A 24741-nucleotide genomic window follows, 5' to 3' on the forward strand; every position below is an offset into this window, starting at 1 on the left:
GCACACATCCACGTGCATGTGGATATATATATAAAACTATTTTTTGGGGGATGAGTGTGTGTGTGTGGGTGACTGCTGCTGAGGCTCTGTGTTGCCATGGTGACAGTTGAACTTCAGGCTGAGGTTGAGGCTTCTACTGTAGTTGAAGTAGATGCTGTTGCATAAGACGATGTGTAACACGCAGACACACAAACGGATTCGACACCATGCGAGGCCATTTCTGTCCTCTCTCTGGAGCGTGTGTGTATTTGTATGTGATGAAACAGCAGTGTGAGGACTGGTGTCACGCTATAGCCCCTCAGGGGACAGACAGGGAAGGAAGCGGGATGCAAGAGAATGAATATTTCATAACCTTAACTACATCAGGTTAAAAAAAATCCTATTACCCAGGTCATTTTGTGCTTTCTAGTTTAGTCAGAAGTCATCAAATCTTCTTACAACGGGTCATATATGGCACCTTTAAGGAAATCAAGTATCATTTTCTTTTTAGTGGTGCAGCAATAACGTCACATTTTCATGAGGGCTGCAACTTATTTTCATTCAAGATTTAGCTGCAGATTATTGTCTCAGGAAATGCAATTTTCTTTTAGTTTTATGAAATGCCTAAAGTCAAAACCTTGCATCACAAAAACCTCGAACTTAAGGTGAAGTTATCAAATGGCCAAAAACGAAACGTGATAGTTAACTGTCACAAAGCAAAAAAAGAAAGCAGCATCTCAACATAACTGAAAAGATGAAACTGCGGAATGTTCCTTTAAAATGTATTAAACAATGTATCGATTATCAAAATAGCTTATAAATATTCTTTCTATCAAATAATCGATCGACAGACTTACTCTAACTTTATTTTCATGGTACTGACACTGAAAATGAGACAAATGTGAACAATAATGTCACCAATAACGATTCATTATTTTCAAGAATGTCTTTAAATAGAGTGTAATTTTCTTTTTACTGGCGGTGCAATTCAACACTTTCTAGTATCATGATATTGACCCTTGTTTTTAAAACAAACTATATTGGAAGTGAGCTCTTTTAGAAGTTGAAAACACTTCAGACTAAGACAAAATCACATGATCTTAATGCACCAAATTCAGCGAGTCAATGTCATCTTTAGTACTTAGAGACAGACAGCGATGGACGGACACAGAGACGCTGTAGTATGACTGACACTGTCTGTCCATAAAGGAGGGTGAGTTAGAGAGAAAGAGTGAGTGAGCTGAGAGGAGAGGGAGGATGGGAGGGGAAAGATGAGTGAATAAAAACTGGTGGAGGAGCACGGGGCGGCCATTATACACCAATTAGTTCCACTACCCGCAAGTCCCTACTCTCCTCTCTGTTTCCCTTTTGATCCCTCTAATTTTAACAATTAAAATACATTATTTCCATACAGAGAAGAACAGCGTATGATGTAGTTTAACCCGTTAGTATCTGCTTCTGTTTTTATTTTTTTACATCTCACTTTTCATACTGCCCTTTCTCCTTATTTACTGCATGACATGACATTCAATTTATAAAACCTGCTAAGCAAAGAAAACAAGAGAAAATGTTTAGCATTTTTGGGCTTGCTAGATACATTATAAATCAGATGCTTGCATGCAATTTGCATATATATGCACTATTCATTACGGTTGGGATTGGTTTATTTATGTTCTGTTTGTATGTTTAGGGTTCATGCGCACACACACAACGAACTAAAGTTTGTGCATCCAGTGTTATTGTTGTCAGTTTGTATTTTTATGTTTCTCCAGCAGATGTAGAGCAATAATTGGTGCGCGTGATGATGAGGTATATGTGTATCCTTGCGTGTGCGTGAGTTGCGCTGACTCAAAGCAAGGCTGTTGGGAGAATCATTAGACTCGCACCGAGGCCTCACATTACCACCTTTATGCCCCGAAGACGCACATGAACACACACACATTCTCTCTCACACGAGTATATATCTTCATTGGAAGACCTCCAGAGGCGGCCCCATAAAAACCAGGCAGCAGTTTGTTGTATGCTGAGGTATGTATCGGTGCCAGAAGGTGTAGACGGTGCAAACAACAGCTCTGCAGAAAGCAGTCGTGTTCCAGCTCGTCTCTTTAGAAAAACCTCGTAACTGGCACAGTCAGCGGACGCCTGGTGACCAGAGGAAGAATGAGTGCTTTCATTGGACTCCAAGTGTGTGTGTGTGTGTGTGTGTGTGTGTGTATTTAGTCTCTTTTTGTGCCTGTGTAATCAGCTTCTTGCGAAAACCAATAGACTTTTACAAATTTGCCACAATCTGATATTGTTTAATTTTGCATTTTCACAGCTGTCAGTGTTAAAACTCTCAGAACAAAGAACCTGAAAATCTTGACAGCCCTATTGGTGTGTGTTATGTTGTGGGGGTGTGTTTGACTGAAGCCTGGCGGAGGCTTAATGATTAAAAATTCAAGGTGTGTTGCTTGTTTTTGCTTCTCAAGTCGTGGCAAGTCCTCATTTTTGTGAGTACGACTCAAGTCAAAAGTTTATATTTTGAAATTGATTCTGATACCTCTTCATATATTAATTTCTTATTCATTTGACTGAAAAAAAAGAACATTGTTGCAAATTTGACCACCAATTAATTTAATCAGTGTCTATTTGTGTGTGTGTGTGTGTGTGTGTGTGTCTCATTCAGGATACTCTATACTCTCTGGTATGAGTGTTTTACTCTAGGGTGTACGCTCTATGATCTTGTTTGTGTAACAGCACAGCCAACAGTTTAAACACAGCCGTCCGAGCCCTTTTAGTTATGTAATAATAATGACATGATGTATGCTCCCGCTCAGGGGCATTTAATGTCATTATGCACTCATTACCTCTTTCCTGAGTGCTGGTGTTTTTCCTCTGTGAAACGCTTTTCTGAGTAGCAGAATCAGCCTCCATTTCAGCCTCTTGATGATGAGAATCTGTTACCTTTTATGTGTTGATTTTGTTTTTGTGCATTTGCATTTTCTGATATGATCTTGGTATTATGCATTTTGGAAACCCTTGAACTCTTACTCTCTCTAAAAGCTGTTTTAAATAATGCTAATGTCAGTGAGTCATGGTGGCTTTTGACCCAGCGTTTCTTCGCTGGGTCAGTGAACATAAAAATCATCTTAACTCCTTCTGAACCTCAGTGTAGAGCTGCAACGTTATTTGAGAAATCATTGTTAAAAAGTTCCCATAGTCTTATGTGCTGTCTTGAAATCGCTTGTTTTGTCCAAACCCCCAATACTAAGATTACACAATATAAAAACTGATCAAATCCAGCAAATCCTCACATTTCAGAAGTTGAAACTAGCAAATGTTTGGCATTTTTGCTTGAAAAAGAATAAATTGTCTGTGGACCTACTAATCGTTTCAGTGCTACCTTTATGAATGATTTCTGTTCACATTACATACAAACTACCCTGCTAGTAACCTAACTTTATTGTGTAATATCTGTGTGTTCGTTCAGGTTTTGAAGATCAGTCTCATCGGACACAGAAAACGGATCCTCGCCTCATTGGGGGACCGGCTACACGAAGACACCCCACAAAAACCTCCACGGGCCATCTCCCTCAGGGTGAGTGAGTCTCAGTGAGCAGACAGTAGTTTATATGAACCATGAAAACCCCCTCTGCAATGTCTTATTCAACGTGGATTCAGATTATGAATTCATCAGACAGAGGAAGAAAAGCACTAATTCCGTCCCCAGAGGGCAGTGAGGGAGCTGCGGCTGTTACCACCCAACTGATTCCCCGAATCTGTCCGCCAGGCACAAAATGGCTGACCCACTACAGTTCCCTTCCTGCCGGCTTGTCCTGGATACTAATCACAGGGAACTGGCTTTCCCTTCTCCCATTGGGGCTACGCTTTAACGTCCTTATAATAGTCTTTAGCGCTTTGTGACGTTGAGCCAAGGGAGGCCCTTTGTTTCTGAGACAACGCTGAATGTGTTGTTCCTGGTCGATTTGGCTCCTTTCTGTACCTTGAATCAGCCTAAACTGTCTACTGTGTCTCAACTTGTCCATATGAGATCAGCAGTTATGCACTGAGAAAAAAAAAAATCTGGGTTCGGTATTTGTTTAGTCAATAAAATACCAGAATCCCAAAAAGAATAAAACAGAAAAAAGCAAGAAATCTTCACATTTGAGAAGCTAGAAAAAGCAAATATTTGGCATCTCAGCTTGATCTTGATTGACTAGCTTGAGTGTCAGCCCTACTCTCATTCCATTCAAGAAAGAAGTTTCCACCGGCTTGTAATTTAAAAAGAGCTTAGAATTATTCCGTATATGACTCAATACAGGCTAAAACTAGCATTTCCTTTTTCAAGTGTATTTTATCAGTAACAGTACAAACGGTGGCTGTCGGCTGGGTGCATTAGGACAAATGGGATGAATGAACAGAGTGAGGCTCATGATGAGAACCGAGAGGCAAAGTTGTAACACTTCTACAGAAAAAATTTATGAAAATCCCCAGAAAAGGCCTCTTCAATTGAGGCTCTTCTCATATGTAATCAAGTGAAAGTGAATCAGCTCTCAGGGGAAATAGTTGACCTTCTAGTGTGTAAAACCATTATACCATTATACAAGTTTTATTCTTTTGAGAATTTGAGTCTCTGCTCAGCTTGGAAAGCCACTTAAATGAACATCATTTTCCACTTTAAGGATGAACCCACTTAAAGGGACAGTCAGCAGGCAAGGCTTCTCTCTGATGGACCAGCTGAGACCTTCAAGTAACAGGACAGAGTCCCTGTTAAAAAAGCACCTTTGGATACGAGCACTCATCAGCGTTCATCCCTGTAGCTGAAAAATAAAATGTGACAGTGCACAGTGAACGCAATTGCCCTACTTATTGTACTTGCAGCAGTGACACAGCACATCATGAAATGATGAATGAACCCTCTCTTACTTCCCTCCTCCTCCCCCTCACCCGTTCTGTCCCAGGAGCCCGGCGGGAACCACACTCCTCCCCAGCTCAGCCCGTCGGTGGGCCAGGCAGCGTACACGGCGGGGGTCCCGGGTGGATCTCTGGACGTGCAGCACCTCATCATGCAGGCGGACGCCCGGCGCAGGCAGCGCAGCAATGACAACTACTTCGAGGACGTGCCGCGATCCAAGCTGGAGCGACAGATGGCCCAAGTCAGCATGGTGAGGAAGGGAGGACAGGATGGAGGGATGAATGGAGACAGGGACAGAGAGGGGGGGAGTATTATGAATGGTCGTAGTTAAACACGTCATCTCTGACTTAGAGCTCCTTCTTATTAAAAACAATCCATCAATGAGCCACACATTAATCATCCTTAATTTCCATCAACATGTATCACTGTAAACACTCCCTTAAGCACCAGGTCAGTATTAATCCGCAGCAGAAAATAGTCCCCACCAAATGCACTATTTCCTTCTGTTTGAGTAACGTTTGCTAAAAATTACAGTGACCAGTGACCTGTGAGGCATTTTTATACTAAATGGGTAGACTGGTTTTGGAGGAACACAGTTAGTTTTGGTCTTCACAGGATTATTGAAAATAAAAATGTTAGAAAATATATAGCTCAAGATTCATCCTTTAATACTGTTCTTTAAAAATGTTCTTCTTGCTGTAAATATATAATAAAATAATATGTGATATTTCAAAGTGCATCCTGTAATTTTACAACCTCAAAGCTATTATAAACTGATGGACTTTCAGGCAGTATCACATTTCTAATGAGGACGGTGGAGTAGATCTTAATCATACATGAAGTATCTCAGTAATTAAACGCTGTCCCTAATAGCTACAATAACCAAGCCAAATGTGTTTTATCTGCCTGTTTGCTTGTTGAAAAGACACTGTTAATAATCCGCAGCAGGCAGGCCATCTGACACCAGCAGCCGTCTCTGCAGTTTAGAAGCTTGTATAAATTTTACAATTAAGGAAACAGGAAATTTATGCCTGGAACTTTGTGCTATAAAATGATTAAAATATGCAACCCACAATACAGTGGGCTGAGTGCAACAGTTAGGTTGGCATGCATATAAACGCAATCAGGCATAATCTACAGCTTTACGAAATAAACTTTCATCAGTAGTCTGTCTCTAATGTCAAACTTCAAAAGATTTTATAGTTCTACATAAACAAGACGTACTTTTCACAACAACTGTCTCAACTTTTCTGCCAATTTAATCTCATCTAAATGCCAAATTATAACTTTATGACTTCCAATCAGTAAAGGCGCAAACACGCGCTAACACATCCACACAGCTGAGAGAGCAGCTGTGTTTTGATGCAGTATGATTAGGGTCTTTTTGTATCTCCCTGTGAATCACAGAGCATCCCAATGCAGATTAACACACGCTAATGTTTACCCCGCTGAATCCCTTAAGTGTGTGCGCCACAGTGTCCCCCTTACTGGAAACAGCACCTCTTGAGGTGGCATCGATGAGTCAGCTTTGCTAGAATAGAAAGATAACTATTGGCGAAAAGGGGATATTTCTAGTCTTTTTTTTTTTTTTTAAATAACCTTATTCTCTGACAGTTGCCTCGTTTCACCCTCTGGCTCTTCCCTGACCTTCTGTTCTCCTTTTTCATTTTTTAAGAAAACAAAACCCATGAGTAGAAGTTCAACACATTCTTTTCGTCCTTTAGGCAGCACTTTTTGTAAGATTTCCAGCTAAGTCTGGCAGCTGGGTCAAAGTATGTGGGGAAAAGCATGTGTAAAATGGTTAAGCTTTTGGGGTTTAGCGTAGATTTGGATTATTTCTGTTTCTAAAGGCTTATCCCAAGGCTGTTTATCAAACATCTTTGCATCTGATTGCAAGATCTCACCTCCACTCCGCCTCACCAGCCTTCTGATGGGGATTACACACAAAAGCAATCAGATATGGATAGGTACATAATCATTCATTCTTTGGCACAGGATGTGGGCACAAAACATCATCTGGTTTCATTTAACCAAAGAATGAAAGACCATAAAAGTAAATTGTTGTCCGCAGACAAGTATGCAGATAGGATTTAGGTATTTATTCTATTTAAAAATGTTGAAAGCTCAGTGGTTGAGAAAGAGGTGAGCCGCAGCAAAGAGTCTTTAACTGAGCTTAAGAATGGGAACATTTGGAAGCCGAGCATAATTCATCCAAGTTTAATTTCCCCTTGGATGTTCTCTGGAGCGTGTCCCCTTTGAAGGCATGTTCATGTTAGGTCAGGAAAAGCTGTTACATTATGAACATATTTATCAGGCCAACGAGTCATGTCCACATGGGATACACTGCATAAGCCTTGACGTCACACCACATCATGTTATCCTGTATGAGCCTGTTTGTGTCCTAACGCGCTTTGTATTGGTTGTCGTTTCAGGCAGGCGAGTGGTGCGAGCCAATCACGTTGCGTCCGCCCAACGAGGCCACCTCGTCCACTCCGGTGCAGTACTGGCAGCATCACCCCGAGAAGCTCATCTTTCAGTCCTGTGACTACGAAGCCTACGTAAGTCCTACCACTTGACTTCACTCTTGTGTGTGAGTGTGTTCACAGTCCAAATACAGAAGGGCTGCAACTCACAATTATTTTCATTAACGATTAATCTGCAGATGATTTTCTCGATTTATTTTTAGGATTGTCTTTAAAATGACCAAATTCCAACTTGACGTTTTCAAATTACATTTTGTAACCAAAAGTGACTCAGTTTACCGAAATCGATCATCATCAAAGTAGCAGCCATAATTTTCTGATCGTTTCCTTGATTAATTGCCCGTTTGAACTGATCACTTCAGCCGTGCTTGCATGCTATCAATACACACCTACAGTAAGGTAATAATATTAAAGATCAACGGCCCTAAACTTCACCTTTCAGTCAATACTGCACTCAGTTATTCTCAGCCCTTTGGTAAATTTAGACTTTTGCCAGTTACATAAAGGATGTTATGTATCCACGTTACCACGGATACAGCCTTGCACCTCTGATTGGTTATATGCTCAGCACCCAGACTGGAATGATTACTTACTTGGAGCAGTGCAGAAATGCAATTTTAAGATGACATTGGCTCTTTGAAACATCCAGAGGGAATGTAATCTTAGAAATACACGTTCTGATTGGTGTGTTGGCATTGTGGTGAAGACATGGACTAGAAGATGATTAAGTAACAGAGAACGGGAGGAGGAGAGGGAAAGAAGAACAGTTTGAATGTGATGCTGAAATCAAATATGAATAAAAGCAAGAAAGTGAATTAGAGATAAAAGTAACCCAAGGGTTCGTCTTCCCTCAGTCAAAAATGTCCCCTTTTTCATTTTCTCACCTCAGAAGATTGACAGAAACAACATGGACCATTAGGCCTCTGACAGATGTACAGCTACACACGCAATGTGTTTTGGGCGGATGATAGGGGAACACACAACGGGTGGGCCACCTTGGGAAAATAGGGGGATGCCTTCATTGAGCCATTTATGAGAACATCTCCAAAAGCGCCGGATGTCCCAGGATAACGGGCTCCAGAAAGCTCAGAAAGTGAGATAAATGAGCGGGAGCCACAACAGAGGGGGAGGCAGAGCGCTCGGTGTGAATATTGGCAAGCTGGAAGGAGACGGAGAGTGAATAAGAATAAATTAGATGGATAGGACGGTAATGAGAAGGAGAGGGAAAAGAGAGTATATAGTGTGCTAATAGAGAAAGAGGGAAGGTAAAACAAAAAAGCCAAAAAGACAGAACAAATGCGGAGTTACATTTTCATTTCAGGCTCTATATATAAAAAAAGGCAAATTAACTTTGTTATGTCAGCTTTACAACCAAAGCTTGAAAAAAAGTTATTACAAATCTATTTCCAGTAAAACCTTGCAGACATTGTAACATCACTACCAGATCTCAACAATGACTCTGTGTGCTCCTTTATATGAATTTAAAAGGATCTGTAGATACATCAAAAACACAAACTGTTAGTGAATTCTTACTTTTATTCAAATGCAGCCTGGTTTATGACTAACAACTTGCAAGAAAAAAAAAAGACTTTGCCATCAGTCTCGGCCTTTATATTAAGTTCTAATTAGCAAATATTAGCATGCTAACACACTAAACTAAGACGGTTAGCTTGGTAAACATTAGCGTGGTAGCATTGTCACTGTGACCATTTAGCTGCTAATGTTAGCATTTGGCTCAAGGCACCACATTGCTTACAGCAGCCTCACATAGCTGCTAGCATGGCTGTGGTCTCTTAGTCTTGTTATGATACCAACATCTTTGAATTTCATTTGGAACTAATAAAAGACTTGTGTGTTTGTGTGAACCGACTACTACCGCCACAGAGACACGGTAGACAAGACGGCAGCTGGTCTTGTGTGCAACTGTAATGCAATTTCTAGGATAACTGCCAGCCGGCCTGACATAACAGCGATTTAAGATTGTTAGCGTGAGTCAAGACACATTATTAACATGCCCTGATGACCTTTTTCCAAGGGCCTGATTCCCCACAAAGCAATTTGTACGAAAGGTTGTTTTGCCTCCTTAATGAATTTATTGCTAATCAAATATAGGATAAATCCTGTGAGGTAGATATTAAATATTTTGGTTCTTGATTTTGGAGTCAATAACTGTAGAGTCCAAACGGATAAAGCTGTTAAAATGTCCCTTCTAATCCACTAAAAGCCTTGTTAGGATCCCACTTGTAAGGGACAAGGTCTCTTGCGTATGCGAGAAGTCTACTGCGAGGTGGCGGATGTCACACCCTTTAAGTGCTCTAATGTCGACATAGACATTGTCCCTGTAAAACACAGTCGCTATTAGTAGCTACTTTATTAAATCAGATACTACGTGTGCAGAATGTCTGACCACAAAGTCGCGTCCAGACAGAAGGATGCTAATGTCCCTCGAGGAGCCTCTCAAGGTGGATGTAATCACTGCTGTGTGTTCGCCTGTGTGCATTTAATTAAATCCTGTGCCACTGCAGCTAATGTTAAACATGGCATCCATTAATTACTCAAAATATGAGTTTATAAATCACAAAGAAGTACTATACATTAATACATTACATTACATTTCTGTCCATTTATTTCATTAAATACAGTTTCGTAAAGTACGAAGACCATAAAAATAATTCTGTGTAATCAACACAGCAGTCAGGCAACAGTTTTAAAGCCAATTATCAACTGTTTAGTATCTTGCACAGATTAGGGGGTTAATATGGATACAGAGTTGCTCACATACTTCCATATTCCCCATATGTAATATTTACCTAGTTTATATTTGTTGTGTGTGTCTTCTCCACAGTACCTGGGCTCCATGCTGGTGAAGGAGCTGAGAGGGACGGAGTCCACACAAGATGCTTGTGCCAAAATGAGGGTAAAGCTCAGCCCGACACACTTCTACTTTTACTGTTGCTATTAACATCCAGTGCTGAGATGTTGGAACATATTGTAGGGACATTGCTGAAAAAAAGAGGTCTGAAAGAAGCTACAAAAATACAGCCCAAGTTGTAATGAATTAAACATGAATACACGTGGCTGTATTATGTAAATGTTCTCTCAATAAAAATGTAAATCTGGGACACAGACTCATAGTCCACCCTCACATTTAAAATATCATGATGATGGATTAGGTTCGTTGAGGGATTTCTTTTAAATATCCCTTCCTGAGTGTCTTGATACCCCATGTCCTGCCTTTCACCTTATCTCCTCCTCTCATTTGTGTCGTTCTGCTGCTCACGGTTTCTTCCGCTCCTGAACCTCTCACTCCTGTTATCCGTCTCCTGATATCCTCGTCTTTTCCTTCTTGCTCCCTCTCTTTCCATATTTTACTGTTACACTAACTCTCCTCTGGCCCTCGGTTCATCTCTCTCCTTCTCATCCTGAGCTGCTGCAGTGTGAAGATAAATTTTAATATTCATGTGCAAAGCTTTCTGTTCCTCCCTCCTCCCTCTTTCCTACTGTCTCTATATTTATGTTGCCACATCAGAGGGCATCTTTCTTTCTTCTTCTTCTCTCCCTCCTCAGTTTGACACACCTCTGCTGCAAACCAAGGTTGTAATTAAGTGCAATGAGATGCACATCATATCACTCTGACTTTTTATTACCCTGTGAACAAACCATCCTTCTTTACCCGCTCGCCCCTGTTCCCAGCATCCCTCCTCTCATCTTTCCATCTTTTCCGCTACGGAGGTAGATGTGGATGTTTTAATCCCAACTTCACAGCCTCTAGCTGGGTATCTGCCAGCGAAGCCAGTCAGCGCTGCCTTTGTCAGCTTTTCAGCACTACCTGATCCTGACAAGGCCGAACCGCAGCAGCAACACGCTGCGAGCAGGGAGGAAAGAAACGGGACCAAAGAAGAGAAACAGATACAGAAAGGATAGCAGCCAGTGGATTCGATAAGTGAGAGAAATGAGGGACGGAGCGTGATAGAAATATGGATACGGAGAGAAGGAAATGACAGGTGATGAAAGACAAGAAGCAATGCTGAGAAAGCAGGAAAGGGACTCATCTCACGTCGATTCCTTTGAATACATAAAATCTCTTGGCGGGTAGAATGACAGCTTGGAGGGTGACACCGACATCGCTGTAAATCACACGATTCTCCACAGCACCTCGCTGCATAATCAGTTTAAATGTAGGTAATTGAGACACGTTAAAGTGCCGATGTGTAATTAAAAAGTATAAGCAGGGATATACAGAAGGGGCCCGATGTAGAGCTAATAGACTTATTGGATTTGCAGCGCTGCAGTCAACTGGGTTTAGAAATGTGATCGGGAAGCAGTTGTGTTTTTATGAGGCGCCTGACAACCCCCGACCTTTGGAGATTATTTGAAATGTTTTAAAAGTATAAAGAAAGATTATGAAGTTATCGTGCGGTGAGCACAGCGAGGTCTTGCTTTCTTTATTTATTCAAGTTCTGTTTACATTTTCATTGTTATTCTCACTTGCTTGTAGGCCCAGGGATACGGATTGAGTCATGTATAAAATAAACATGGTTCAGTGGAGAAATTCATTAATCTTTAACTTTTCAAAATGTATAATAAATTGATTCCTGTATGTTGTGCCTTAAATATCATCTTTCCTTTTCGTTTCTCTTTTGCTTTTCGTGCACTCCAAGAAGTCGACCGAACAGATGAAGAAAGTGCCGACCATTGTACTCTCCGTGTCCTACAAAGGAGTGAAATTCATCGACGCCACAAATAAGGTAACGGGCACTGCTCACTTCCTGTTACGCCTCCTGTAAATAACATAGTGAAAGGTCAGGCTTTTGAACACGAGCATTAGCGACATTCAGAGGTGTCAGAAATGGCCAACACAGCAGCGCTGATGTCTGCTTTTCCTGCAGCCTGACTGCTTCAAAACTATATGGTGTAAAAAAAAATCAATAAGGTGTAAAAGAGTGCAAAACACAAACAGGCAATAACCAGTAGGGAATGGATGAGAAAATCAATAACAACCTACTCAGTTCATTAAGTCCTTAATGGAATAGTTTTGTTTTTTTACTTAGTAGAAACATAGAAATACAACAAAACAGGACAAACGGGTATTCAGCTATGCATTTACACAAAAGTTATACTGATGATAATCATCTCATGAGGTCACAAACACAGTATTGCATTTATTAACCCATAGATTTAGCCGAAAAGCCATTCTTTCCATACTTTCTCTCTCACACTATCCATCCAGTCATTATTTGTTGGAGGTTTGGTCTGTAACGAGTTTTGTGTTACAGCTTTTTTGCTGGCTAATAACACCATAACTAGATATTTGTCTTACACAAATACGTAAGTTGCAATATTGCCCAAGTAGATTGTAGAGAAAGATCAGTCAATTCTTTACCTCTTGCTGTTATGAGCAAATAGCTGAGCTCAAGAATATATGGATTTGCCAGCTGTTCTTCACACTTCCTCCAAAATAAACCCCTTCCCATCTCAACTGTCTGCACACCTTTAAACTTATCTAATTAAATTTCGCCAACAGAATTCCCCCCAAAGAAATTTTCCACAAACTTTACCCATTAAAATCTAACGTTATTTGTTGAATGCTTCTAAATGGATTAAATACTAATTAATGAAAGTTAATAAAGTTTCCTCTTAATCCTTATTTTTATGAATGTCAATAAATACATCAGTTAAATTAAGGTGTCACATTTCTCCGAAGGTTTTAAAATTAGCCCTTGTCTGTTAATACCTCTATTTTTTGTAAACCAGATTTTCTGAAAGCTATCCAATTTTCTTCTTCTGCTGAATTTGAACAGTAAGAAGTGATCACCTTATTCCATAGCAATTCTTCCTTAATGGTATGTTTAACAACGTAACTTTAATGCCATTGAAAGAGTAGTTTCACAGTTTATCATCACCTCCTTTTCCTTCCAGAGTGACATTTCAGTAAAGGGTACACTTAGACACTGTTTTTATCCGTCTAATGATTTCACACTAAGGAGTCACTAATTCCAATCATGTGCTGATTCCGGTGCCTTCGTTTAAGACAATAGGATCTAATCTACATCAGGTGGGTAATAAAGGTGGCACAGTCAGAAACAATTTTAGGATAATTATAAGCTGCTTGCTTGCATTTTTTATTTTTTTATTTAAGCCTCTGTTATTCAGAGAAGCACACAGCAGAAGATGATCTTAATTTGCAGAAAGTCAGTGCATTTTGAGTTCTTCCTCAGGCAGCGCTGCACAGAGCAGACTCAAGTAAGTTGGCCTCAATACACAAATATATACACAGACAGTTTTAGACATGAAAGTATGTGCTGTGTCTGCCTTTGCCAAAACACTTAGACTCGTTAGTGTAGTTAATCAGACATACTTTTCTCTTTGCTTGGTTCTGCGTGGTTTCACAACACAGATATGAGATGAAATGTGCTGGTGTTGCCTCTAACTCCAGGCTATCGTTAATCATTTTTGCATCGCCACATGCCGCAGTATGTTCCAATCATTTATCAACCGGTCTGTTTTGCAAAATCTAGATCTCAGTTTTCACCAAGTCCTCAGATCATACTGTATCCTGTAACTGTATCGAAGAGATAATGACACAAGGGAAGAAATAATGATAAGGGTAATAAATAAATTGAGGGGATAAGGCACACTGAAAAAGGAAATCAAAAACGGACCGTGTCTATGTATTCACATCTCTGGGTAATTTTATGAAAGTAGTAAATCTTCTTTCATATCTCCATATCTTATCTTCTGTCCCACTAAACAAAAAACACAAAACTTGAGGGAGTGGTTCTCACTCACCTTACGAAAACCAACAATAGGCTGAAATCTTTTTATAGAATCAAAGACAAAGAGGAGACCGTCGAGTATGACAAAAACGGTTATGTTTTCCTAATGCTATCTCGCACTAAAACTTTCTTCCGGGGCTTTGATGTTCAGCATTTCACGGCACTGAGACTTAATTAACACAACACAAAGACAAGAGTTCTCCAGTGACATTACCAGAGGACAAATTCCAACTCAGTGACTCCAGCAAACTCTCAAACCAAAAAATATGCTACAGTGATTATGGTTTTGGGGATGTGTGAAATTAGATGAATAATAAATCAGATTTGTTTTTCCATGAAGTGGCTCACTAGAGATTATCTGCAATCTCTCTCTCTCTCTCTCTGCACGTCTTTATCGTTCTGCCTCTGTTTTTCTCCCTTTCTCTCTCTGCAGAACATCATTGCAGAACATGAGATCCGTAACATCTCGTGTGCGGCTCAGGATCCAGAGGACCTGTCTACATTTGCCTACATCACCAAAGACCTCAAGTCCAGTCACCACTACTGCCACGTCTTTACTGCTTTTGATGTGGTCAGTACTGACACTGTATGTTTGAAAGCAAATATCATATACTGTATAATATCACATAGCATTCTTACGCCGTTACCCTCTTGTCAGAACCTGGCGTATGAGATCATCCTGACGCTCGGCCAGGCCTTCGAGGTGGCCTATCAGCTGGCCCTGCAGGCCAGGAAGAGCGGCCACGGATCGTCCACGCTGCCTGAGAGCTTCGACAGCAAGCCCAGCAAACCCGTCCCCAAACCTCGAGTCAACATCCGCAAATCTGTAAGCACCGCTGCCGCACAGCCGCACAACTGTCTGGAGGGGAAATCCATCCTAAACTGAAATTCATCATCAGTTTGTTGAATTTGAAGAACTTTTTTTAAAGATCTGGATCCTCTTCATCTTATAGCTGTTTCGTAATAAACTCAAGTTTTAGATGATCTTTCCAAAAACGAATATACAGTACAAGATTGTTTATAAAAAGAAGAATAAGAAGTCTTTTTAGTCGTTTTTTTAGGATGGATTTTCACTTGTGATAACACCTCTCTCACACTCTGCTTCTAATCAGATTTCTAACCAGCATCCCATCAACTCTGTCCCATTTACACTGGAATCTATACATCCCTCTGCTCTCATTCGTTCCGGTCTCTCATCCTGCATTGTTTTCATCCCCCAGTTTGGTTCACTGGGATTATCCCGGAGCGCTTGTGTTTTGTGTGTTTGACAGTCGTGGCCCAGCGGACACTGTGGCAGAGGTGTAGGTGGATATTTGATCTGTTAAGCGTCCATTCGGTCTTCCTGTCCCTGCAGTCTCCTCCACACTGGGCTGATTGATGAGGCCTGTTTGCATCGGGCCCCGGGGAGGCTTGCTTGGCTCTACTTTCTCCGTGTGTGTGTGTGTGTGTGTGTGTGTGTGTGTGTGTGTGTGTGTGTGTGTGTGTGTGTGTGTGTGTGTGTGTGTGTGTGTGTGTGTGTGTGTGTGTGTGTGTGTGTGTGTGAAGATAAAGAATCCTCATGTGGAAGATTCCTACATACTGCCGCCTTACATGGATGATTAATTTATTGACATTTTAGTCCATCAGATCCTCATCATAAATGCTGGGGTCTCTGATGGAGAATGCATTTGAGCAACACCTCAACTGTAATGTGTGCATAGAGTCTACAGACCAAAAGAAATGCCACAGGGTCCCTTTAACAGTTGTTTGATCCCCGCCTTAACGTTTTGATATTAGATACTTGAGTCCCGCACTCTATCATGAATTGCTGTGTGTGTGTGTGTGTGTGTGTGTGTGTGTGTGTGTGTGTGTGTGTGTGTGTGTGTGTGTGTGTGTGTGTGTGTGTGTGTGTGTGTGTGTGTGTGTGTGTGTGTCGCCTCTCTTCATGCCTCCTCCAACCACAGCGTCACAAAGTCTGTCTGTAAACCTGTCAACTCACATTAACCCCTGACAGAGCTTCAAAATAGTCACGCTAACACACTTCCATCCCCGACAGACGCGCATCAGCTGGCACAGCAGCACATGTGTGTCTAAGGGGCCCCGGTATAGAGTTACGTCGGCTGCTATATCGGTGTGCTTGTAGACCAAATTTAAACCCATTTGCATACTGTGTGGGTCATGGAAGAAAGAGATGGTGATGGAGGAGAATCGGTGGCTTCGGAGGAACGGTCTCACTTTCTAAAGTTAAAGCGAGATGTGAGACGGTGAGGAGAGACGGAGGAGGAGGAACGATAGAAAAAAAGTGTGTGTGTGTGGTCCTGTGCCGACAGATGATGGACGATGGCATGTGTATGCACAATCTGCTGAGTCTGCAACCGTTACATTAACCATTAATTGCCTTTTTCCTCTCTCTGTTCATATGTGTGTGTGTGTGGTGTAGTTAATGGCTTGTGGTGTGCAGCCGGGCAAAGATACTGCAGGATTCACTTAATATTCCTGCCACCTGCGAGCCATAATCTCCATCCTGCAGCCCCCACCCCCCCTCGAGCACCTGTGCTTTAAAATACTGTGGCTTTGTTTTCTGTTTCTCCACACCTCCCTACTGACATTTTTATGTCGTGTGTGTGTGTGTGTGTGTGTGTGTGTGTGTGTGTGTGTGTGTGTGTGTGTGTGTGTGTGTGTGTGTGTGTGTTATGTGAGCGTATCTGCCTGTAAATCTCTCTCAACATCCACTTAACTTGCTCTTGTGAGTGTCTGATGTGACTATTGTCTTTGATCAGCATCGGCATGTTACTGTAATCGGAGTGTAGCTTTTTAAAACATGATTGAAACACATGACCCTAACCCTGTATGGTTGAGTCTTACAGTCTTATATTGGTTAAAAAGGAGTGAAAGAGCCTCCCAGTGAATTGAAAATAGCTTGTTTCCATGCAGCTGGTTCATGTTCTTGGCAGTCTAGGAGCCTTGAATTAATACTTTCTAAAGAACTCAAGAAAAAAATCAAATATAACCACAAGCTTTCTGACCTCCTTGGCAGGATTTTTCATGACTTCTAGATGAAAAATAAGATAAAATAAAATGTAAAACGACTTTGGCTTGTCAAGGTGCTTTTGCAGAGTGATGCTTTGTTCAGTTGCCGTGCCGTATCCGTCCTGCTGGGAGTGTTTTTTCTGCCAAACAGAAACAGTTGCTATATAAATGTGGCGTAAAGTAGCCTACTACTTGCTGTAGTTTTGCTGTAATGCTGCTGTCCCACGCTGTTGCCAGGGCGATGACTTTGCTGCCATGTTGTTGCCATGGTTTTGCTTTTGGTTTTGGAGTGTTGTTGCCTTTCCCTGTTGCGTGCAGCTGCTCTGTCATCGCCGTGGTTTCGCCCTTTTGCTGCTTTGCTTCTTTTTTCGGTGTTGGTGTTGCTGAGCGCGCCCACTTTGACCTCTGTATGACCTCTGCCCCTGTAGGTCATCATGTCCCCCGTCAGCCGCTGGTCACTGGGTCACATTTACACCCCTCACCGGCCTCCTCTCCACCCTCCTCTTCCTCCCTCTCGACTCTTCCATCTTCCTCACAAAGCTCAGTCACAGGTCTTCCACGCTTTTTTCCTTCTCTTACCCTTTATTTTTTCCACATGATTTTCTTTTAGTCAGGAGGAAAAGCGCCGTCTGTAAGTGCTTCCATTTTATTCTGTCGCTTTCTTTTTTTTTTTAACTCACTCTGCATCCTTGCGTGGTCTGTTTGCAGTGAGTGTTTGTGTGTCTCATTCTTCAGTTACTACCTCTATCTCTTATATCATCAGCATTAGAATTAAAAAAAAACAGATGTGACACTTGAGCAAATCTTGCAAAGCCAATCCATTTCATTACTTTACAGCTAATACAGAGCAGAAATCAGCCCTCGACTTTTAATGCCCCAGGCAGTTTTTATGTGCACCGATCAACCTCTGGATGGAGATACACTGCCTCCTTAAAGATGCATGGTCGAGACCGTAAATAAAGTGTAAATAAAGCATTAACAACTACTTTAAAATAAGCTGAATGTTTCTTAAAACGCTCAGTCCATTAAATCGTCCATTAAATGCTTGAAATGTGCTCTTACGCTTCGAGTGTTTCTTCCTTCTGATCCGCACTGTTTTCTTCTTCTCATACACATCTTCATCTTGCGCAGAAAGGCAGTTGAATTTTTGGAAGCTTCATCAAAAGAAGACTGCAGTACCAGTGTATACACAGTGTGCCAAGAAATGATTCAAATGTGCTAAAGTGCAATAAACTCCCATTGCAATACGGCCTGTTTTGCATCGGATTGGATAACAGAGTTTTGCAAAAGCAAAATCACACACTGTGATGTCCCTGCAGCATTACTTCTACTTCTTATGTTCGGATCCTTGGGCAGAAAACCCCCCAAAATTGTGTTGATATAAGACTTATTTTGAAGGCAGGCATGGTTCATTCAGTGGCTTCATGTGTGGTTAGAATTTGAGACTAATCCTGGTGATGCTGAACGAGTTCTGCACTGTATTGATCCTCTGTGATCGAAAGTGTGTTTGTTCCTTAATCCTGTTAGCCCATAACATGATTATAAGGTCTTGCTGTGGTTGTCCGAGAGTTTGTGTGTGTGTGTGTGTGTGTGTGTGTGTGTGTGTGTGTGTGTGTGTGTGCGTGTGCGTGTGCGTGAGTGAGAGAGAGAGAAAGGGAGAGAGAGGATAGAGAATTGGATTAATATTATAGTTAGTTTCCGATGTGTTGTTGTAGCAGTGTGTTGAGACAAGATAAGAGAAACATGGCTGTGTTAGTGTACTGCAGAACTTTGAGATTAACCCTGTTTACTCAAGAAGTAGATCTCTAATGCTTTATAGAATGCCTATATTATATATAGATACATTTTATATGTTTGCTAATATACATAATTAGAATTGGTGTGCAAGGACAAATGTGGTCTTCTGCTGTCAAACCCGCAGCTCTCCTCCTCCCCAAATCATCTGATAATAAACCAATAGACTGGAGGAAAAACACCCTCAGCAACAAAACCCAGGCTCTTGATTGGTTGCCGTGGGGTTATTTTTGAAAGCAATGTAGATTATTTGGTTTATTTGTCCGAAATAGCTTATTAGCTTTACAGTGACAGACAGAGTCCACAGTTCTTTGATAATGGAAACTACTAGGATGAACAGGTCGTAATTGCAATTGTTCAGGACCGGCTGGGTTTTGGGTGGAGCAATGTATAAATATGGAAAGTTTTAATAAATATATATTTTTGAAATGTGAGCTTCTGTCAATGATCTGTGTGTTGCTTTCTCATTTGTAACCTGTATCCTAACTGCCTCTCACATTTGAGTTTTAATTTTTCATTACATTACTTCGAAAGCCACACTTCCTCCATCCCACTCCTTCCACCGTCTCACTCTGTGTTCACTGACTTTGTTAGCATGAAATTGAATCAGCAGTGTGCAAAATGACGAATTTCAACAGAAAACAGCTGTTTGCATTCCAAATGTGTCATGATGAAGTTTCGCATCCAGCATCTAAAGAAGTAGAAAATCAATAGAAAATGTGTGATATATTTGCAAAATTGAGAGTATACATGTCGTTGAAAATAATTGGTCTCTTTTCCTTCTTCTCTCTGCTTCCTCTCCTTTCTTTCTCTCTCTGTCTGCGTCAGATGGAGCAGCCGTCCATGGACCAGAAGGGCCACGCCAACGTGCCGTGGATTGTGGAGCCGGGTCAGGAGGCGAAGAGAGGAGTCAACACCAAGTACGAGACCACTATTTTCTAACATACACCCGCCTTGTCCACTCCTGTGTGTGTGTGCCTTTCAGAGGTTGCCCTGTACTGGGGCCCCCCCACCCCCCCGCCCCGGAGTTGGGCACGGGCGACGCACGCCGCCGCCGCGTCACCTCACCGGCTGAAAAACAAAAAAACAAAACATCCCGCCCCCGTCCCCGTTAGCCGAGCCTGTCCACTGCATGATGAAGTTTGGCGCTGTGCTGTCTCTCTCTTCTTTCTCCTTGTCTCTTCTTCTCTATTTTGTTTCTGCTCTCCCCCATCTTTGGCCCGGGGCCCCCCTCCCCCCCTGCCTGCAGGGCTGGCGCATGACCTTTGAACTTGGGGCTGTGGTGCACTTCTCTGTCTCCACCTGTTGGGGGGAATTGTCAACTCCGTTTTTTCTACTTCCTGTTTGTCAGTCAGTCAGTGGTCAAGCAGTCAGTTGTTCTGCTTCCAGCTTCTTGTTTTTCCTATTTTTTTTTTTTGTTCCTGTTGATGGATGCAACCGTTTGGCTTCGTCTCTCTCCTCTTTTTTTCTCCTCTGACTGCCTCCATCCCTCGCTTTTCTCTACATTTCTGCCCCCCTTTGTCCAACTGCCCCTGACAACTTGAATGACATTTGTAACCAGAATACTGCTAAGAGCTGTGACAGTGTTTTAGCTGTCTGTTGAGCCCAGTGTGGGAGCTGACAATGAGGAGGGCGGTTGTCGACACATGACAACTGGAGGAAAGTTCAGACTTTTTAAACATTTTTTTAATCAAAGAGGAGAGCTGAATTAAAGGAGAGGTGATGTAGCACGGTCTCTTTGACTCAAACTGGTTCATCCAGCAGGCTACTAGAATGTATTTCAACTTTTTGATCCTTTATATCAGATTATTTTTTTGAAAATACTAACAAACTTGTGAATTTCTTTGACGTGTCCTGTGACACAGGAAGAGTTTTTTTTTTCTTTGTTGCTTTTATAGCACCTTTTTTCAGCACATGTGTGTGTGTATATGTTCAGAATCATTTTAACCAAATGGATTTCTCCCTGGCCATAAACCCTATTTTATTTGGAGGGGTAAAAATCTTGTATGTAATCGGTTTAGCATGTGGCTTGTGAGACGCATGGTGGCCATTTTGGATTTGCTGAGCAGGGGGGCCGGTGTAGAGGCGGGGTGTGAGGGCTCTCTCGATAAGTGATGTCATCTCATTTGCAGGGCAATGCCGGACGCTCATGTCTATTACTGTGGAATGCAAAGAATGTAGCCAGCCCTAAACACGGACCTTGTCACACATACAATGCAAAATGGATTACAAAGGACTACAAACATGGACGCTTCTCCACAGTGTTTAAGGTTGACTACAAATTCATCCACATCATGCTTGACACAGTAGACATTTGACAAACAAACATTTATACACAGTAACAGGACTGCATCTTGACAGACAACGGTCTGCTCTGAATGTACACTTATTTGAAAGCAGCCTCAACGTTCTCCAACTACAGCAGGATCTGTTTTACGCGCCCAACTGGGAGGCGTGGCCTGTGAACTTTTGGGCGGTCACGGCGTCTCCACGGAGACTGTGAGTACGGTTACAGGGCATCTGTTGGTAACAGACAATGGACTCGCTAAAGGCACCACTGGGCATGTGTCATTGATGGAACGGGCATGGGTTTGAGGACGGCTGGCTGGCTCTTTTTGGTTTTTATTTTTTATTTTCTTTAAAGTCAGAAAATAATACAGAGATATATGCACAAGTGTGTAAATGTGATTGGACTAGCTACAACACGCTGGAGATGCAACGGGTGTGTCCTTATGAGATGCGTGTTTCATAACGGATGATGAACCTATGTGAACAAAACAGCATCCAGCGTTAAAAAAAAAAAAAGTATTCTATTCGTATTGCCCGACATTTTAATGTTTAATATGAGAGTATTATATTACCATGATGATTATGATTATTCTTGTGCAATTCTTGTCTACTGTTGTCTTAATGTTACATTATTTTTCTATGATATGATGAGATGAAAACCTTGCGCTTGAGAATGAGGGCCATCCTTTAAAAAAATCTGAAACTATATGATCATACTTGTACTCAGAGAGTGAATGTTGCAGGTGGCTAGCTAACTCATGTCAGGTCGACTCCATCATTTCTCATGGGGCTCTACTCTTATCTAGCAGATGTAATATTTTAAACGCAGTATTACTGTATTATTTGGATGAGACATTATCCGATTATAAAATGTACATAGATATTTTGCCAACTCATTGTTCATACATGTAATGTAAAAGAGTAAAGAATAAAGGATTTGCAGTACATGGCACTGGAAACAAGGTACCAAAATAAAGGTTGGAAACTAAAAGAAGTGATAGATTCCAGAGATTGTATTTTGAGTGAAAACGGAGATGGGTTATTTGGTGACTTCACTGCTGACCAACTTATGTACATAGGCTTGGGCTTCCAGCACAATGATTTTTGTAATTTTGGCCATTATTTATATCCTTGTAAAGCACATGGAATAAAATATGACTTGTAAAACCATTATTCACCCTTGGATAAAGTTGTCATAAGTTATTTCTTTTTCCCTCCACTTTTACATAAAAAGGTATTTTATAATTCAGTTTCACTTCCATGTTTTAGGAATCTTAGGAAAGTTTGACAGTTTACTACGTATAAGATAAGATAAGATAAGATAAGATAATCCTTTATTAGTCCCGCAGCAGGGAAATTTGCAGGCTTACAGCAGCATAGGGTAAGATAAAAAAAAGATAAAAATGAAATAAAAAAACAAGTATTATAAATAAGCAATAAAAAACAGTAGAAAATCAACAATAACTGAAATATTATATTTACAGACAGAAAAAACTATTAAAGCTATAATTGCACAGTGTATTGTATTGCACGTGTCATGTGTCATGTGGTCTGCTGGGAGCAGAGTTGGTTGTGCAACCTGACAGCAGCTGGAAGGAAGGACCTGCGGTACCTCTCCTTCACACACCGGTATCATGTATTTGTAGGTTTTTGGTTATGACAAAATTGTACTTTCAGAGATCTGGGAACACAACAGCTTCCGTACAAACGGTGCGAGAAAACAAACAATCAAACAGGTTGCAAACTAACCAAAATGTTTGCTACATTATCAATAAGTGCGTCTGAAATGATGATACTAATACCTTATTGAAAACTAACTCTTGGTGCAACTACAGTAGAAGAAGGTTGGACCAGGAAGTCTGGAAACTGTTTACAACAAACAATTTGGTTCACATTTTTTCTTTCACTGCCAACCTGTGTGTCTTTATTAAACCTGTGTAATCGCTGTCGTTTCTTGGCTAAGGCTAAAAGCAAAAAAAAAAAAAAATCAAACTAAATATACCCACAAAAGTGTATGTGAGATAATCTTTAGTGTCACATACCTCATCAGCACCTTAACATTGAGACAGAATTCAAATCATTAAAATGAATCAAACATAAGGAATGGTTCGTTTACTAATTTACAGACTAAGCAGTTTTTTAATGTATCGACTCCTGAGGCTCAGGAGAAACTTATACATAAATTGTCACAATTATGGATGGCTTTCAGATTGTTTCCTGGCATCCAGCCTGGTGATTAAATCAGTAGTATATTGATTTCAGATTCCCCTCTCACTCTCCCTCCATTGAAGTTATTTTTGCCATGCTGGGATGTGCTTTCTTTAATCACATTGAACCCATGTGGGTGATTCACACCTTTAGGTTGTGAAAGTCATTAGTGACAGACAAATTGAAGTGTAAATTGTTGTTAAACCACTGGAGAGAAGAGCTTAAATTTGTGTTGTAAGTGACTGAGAATTGCCATCCCACTTCCACTCTCTTCTAAGAAGATTGTTCGAACTCTTGTTTTTTTTAACGCCTTTGTTCCCTGTCTGTGACGTAAACATTTCTCTCAGAAAAGTGTCCAAATCCACTGATCACAGACATAAGTGGAATTGGGTTTGATTTCCAAGTAGCTCTCCCTGTCATCTGGTCATCAGTTGGAGCTTGAGCTGGATCTGTTTTGTCCAAAATCAATAAAAGTGATTAGGATTGCTAATGAACTGCTTAGAACTGATCAACAGTTAAGATCAGATCATTTGTAAAAAATCTCTTCAATACGACACAGAAAGCCCAGTCTGTGACTTAGTACTGCATCACAGCTCAGACAGCTCTGGAGCACATCGACTGACGGAGAGGTCTGCACCAGGTCATCAACTCAATCAACTGCCTCCAACCCGTCCCACACACTGATGTACATGTTTCCAAGTTTCCATGGTGACCAGATCCCCTCACAGTTTAGCAGTTTAGTTAAGCGTCTGTGTAATATGGAAAAAGCACAAACACTCATTGACACTGCCCAGAATAACCAGAGATCCATAAGAGCATTTGTTGACTGAAGGGAGTGACCCACAATATGAAATCAGAATATGATTTATTTTCTATTTTTCTAGGCTTTGAAATGGGAGGCAGATAGATTGTGACAATATGGCTGACCCCAGGCCAGATTTGAGCTTTTTGCCCATTTCAGACAGATTTCTGAGAAAGAGAAGCATGATGGTGATTTATCAAACGCAGTTACCACCCTGGACCCAGGCTTTGCATCACATCTCTTTCCTATAAAGCTAAGCAATGAGTGATTTAACTAAACAAACACAAAGAGGCTGGCAGGGTTTGGGAACTGGAGCCCCTCTGGCTGTTCTCACCACATGGCCCGCCTGGATTTGACTGACAGAACTTGCAGCCAGAAAATAAACCCGACACCGTTAACTGTTACAACTTTGAAAGCATCTGCAGTGGCAAAGGTAAGTGTCTCTCAGGTAAACAAGGGCTTTTTTTGTATCGTCCAGCTGCTATAGTGCCTTTATATCAAACCATG

At 41.2% G+C, this 24741-nt stretch overlaps 1 protein-coding gene across 1 annotated transcript in view; it reads left to right on the forward strand.

Moving 5' to 3' along the window:
• The window catches only part of anks1b (ankyrin repeat and sterile alpha motif domain containing 1B), a 202142-nt gene extending 179755 nt beyond the window's left edge, over positions 1–22387 (forward strand). The window contains exons 20-28 of the mRNA XM_054624412.1: positions 3449–3556; positions 4920–5123; positions 7306–7431; positions 10202–10273; positions 12018–12104; positions 14566–14703; positions 14791–14958; positions 19764–19855; positions 21068–22387. Of these exons, the coding sequence (XP_054480387.1) occupies positions 3449–3556; positions 4920–5123; positions 7306–7431; positions 10202–10273; positions 12018–12104; positions 14566–14703; positions 14791–14958; positions 19764–19855; positions 21068–21116 (1044 nt within the window). The 3' untranslated portion in view covers positions 21117–22387. The remainder of the gene's footprint in view (positions 1–3448; positions 3557–4919; positions 5124–7305; positions 7432–10201; positions 10274–12017; positions 12105–14565; positions 14704–14790; positions 14959–19763; positions 19856–21067) is intronic.
• The last annotated feature ends 2354 nt before the right edge of the window (positions 22388–24741 follow it).

The sequence above is a fragment of the Anoplopoma fimbria genome, chromosome 23 (assembly GCF_027596085.1).
Source record: "Anoplopoma fimbria isolate UVic2021 breed Golden Eagle Sablefish chromosome 23, Afim_UVic_2022, whole genome shotgun sequence".
NCBI lineage: Eukaryota > Metazoa > Chordata > Actinopteri > Perciformes > Anoplopomatidae > Anoplopoma > Anoplopoma fimbria.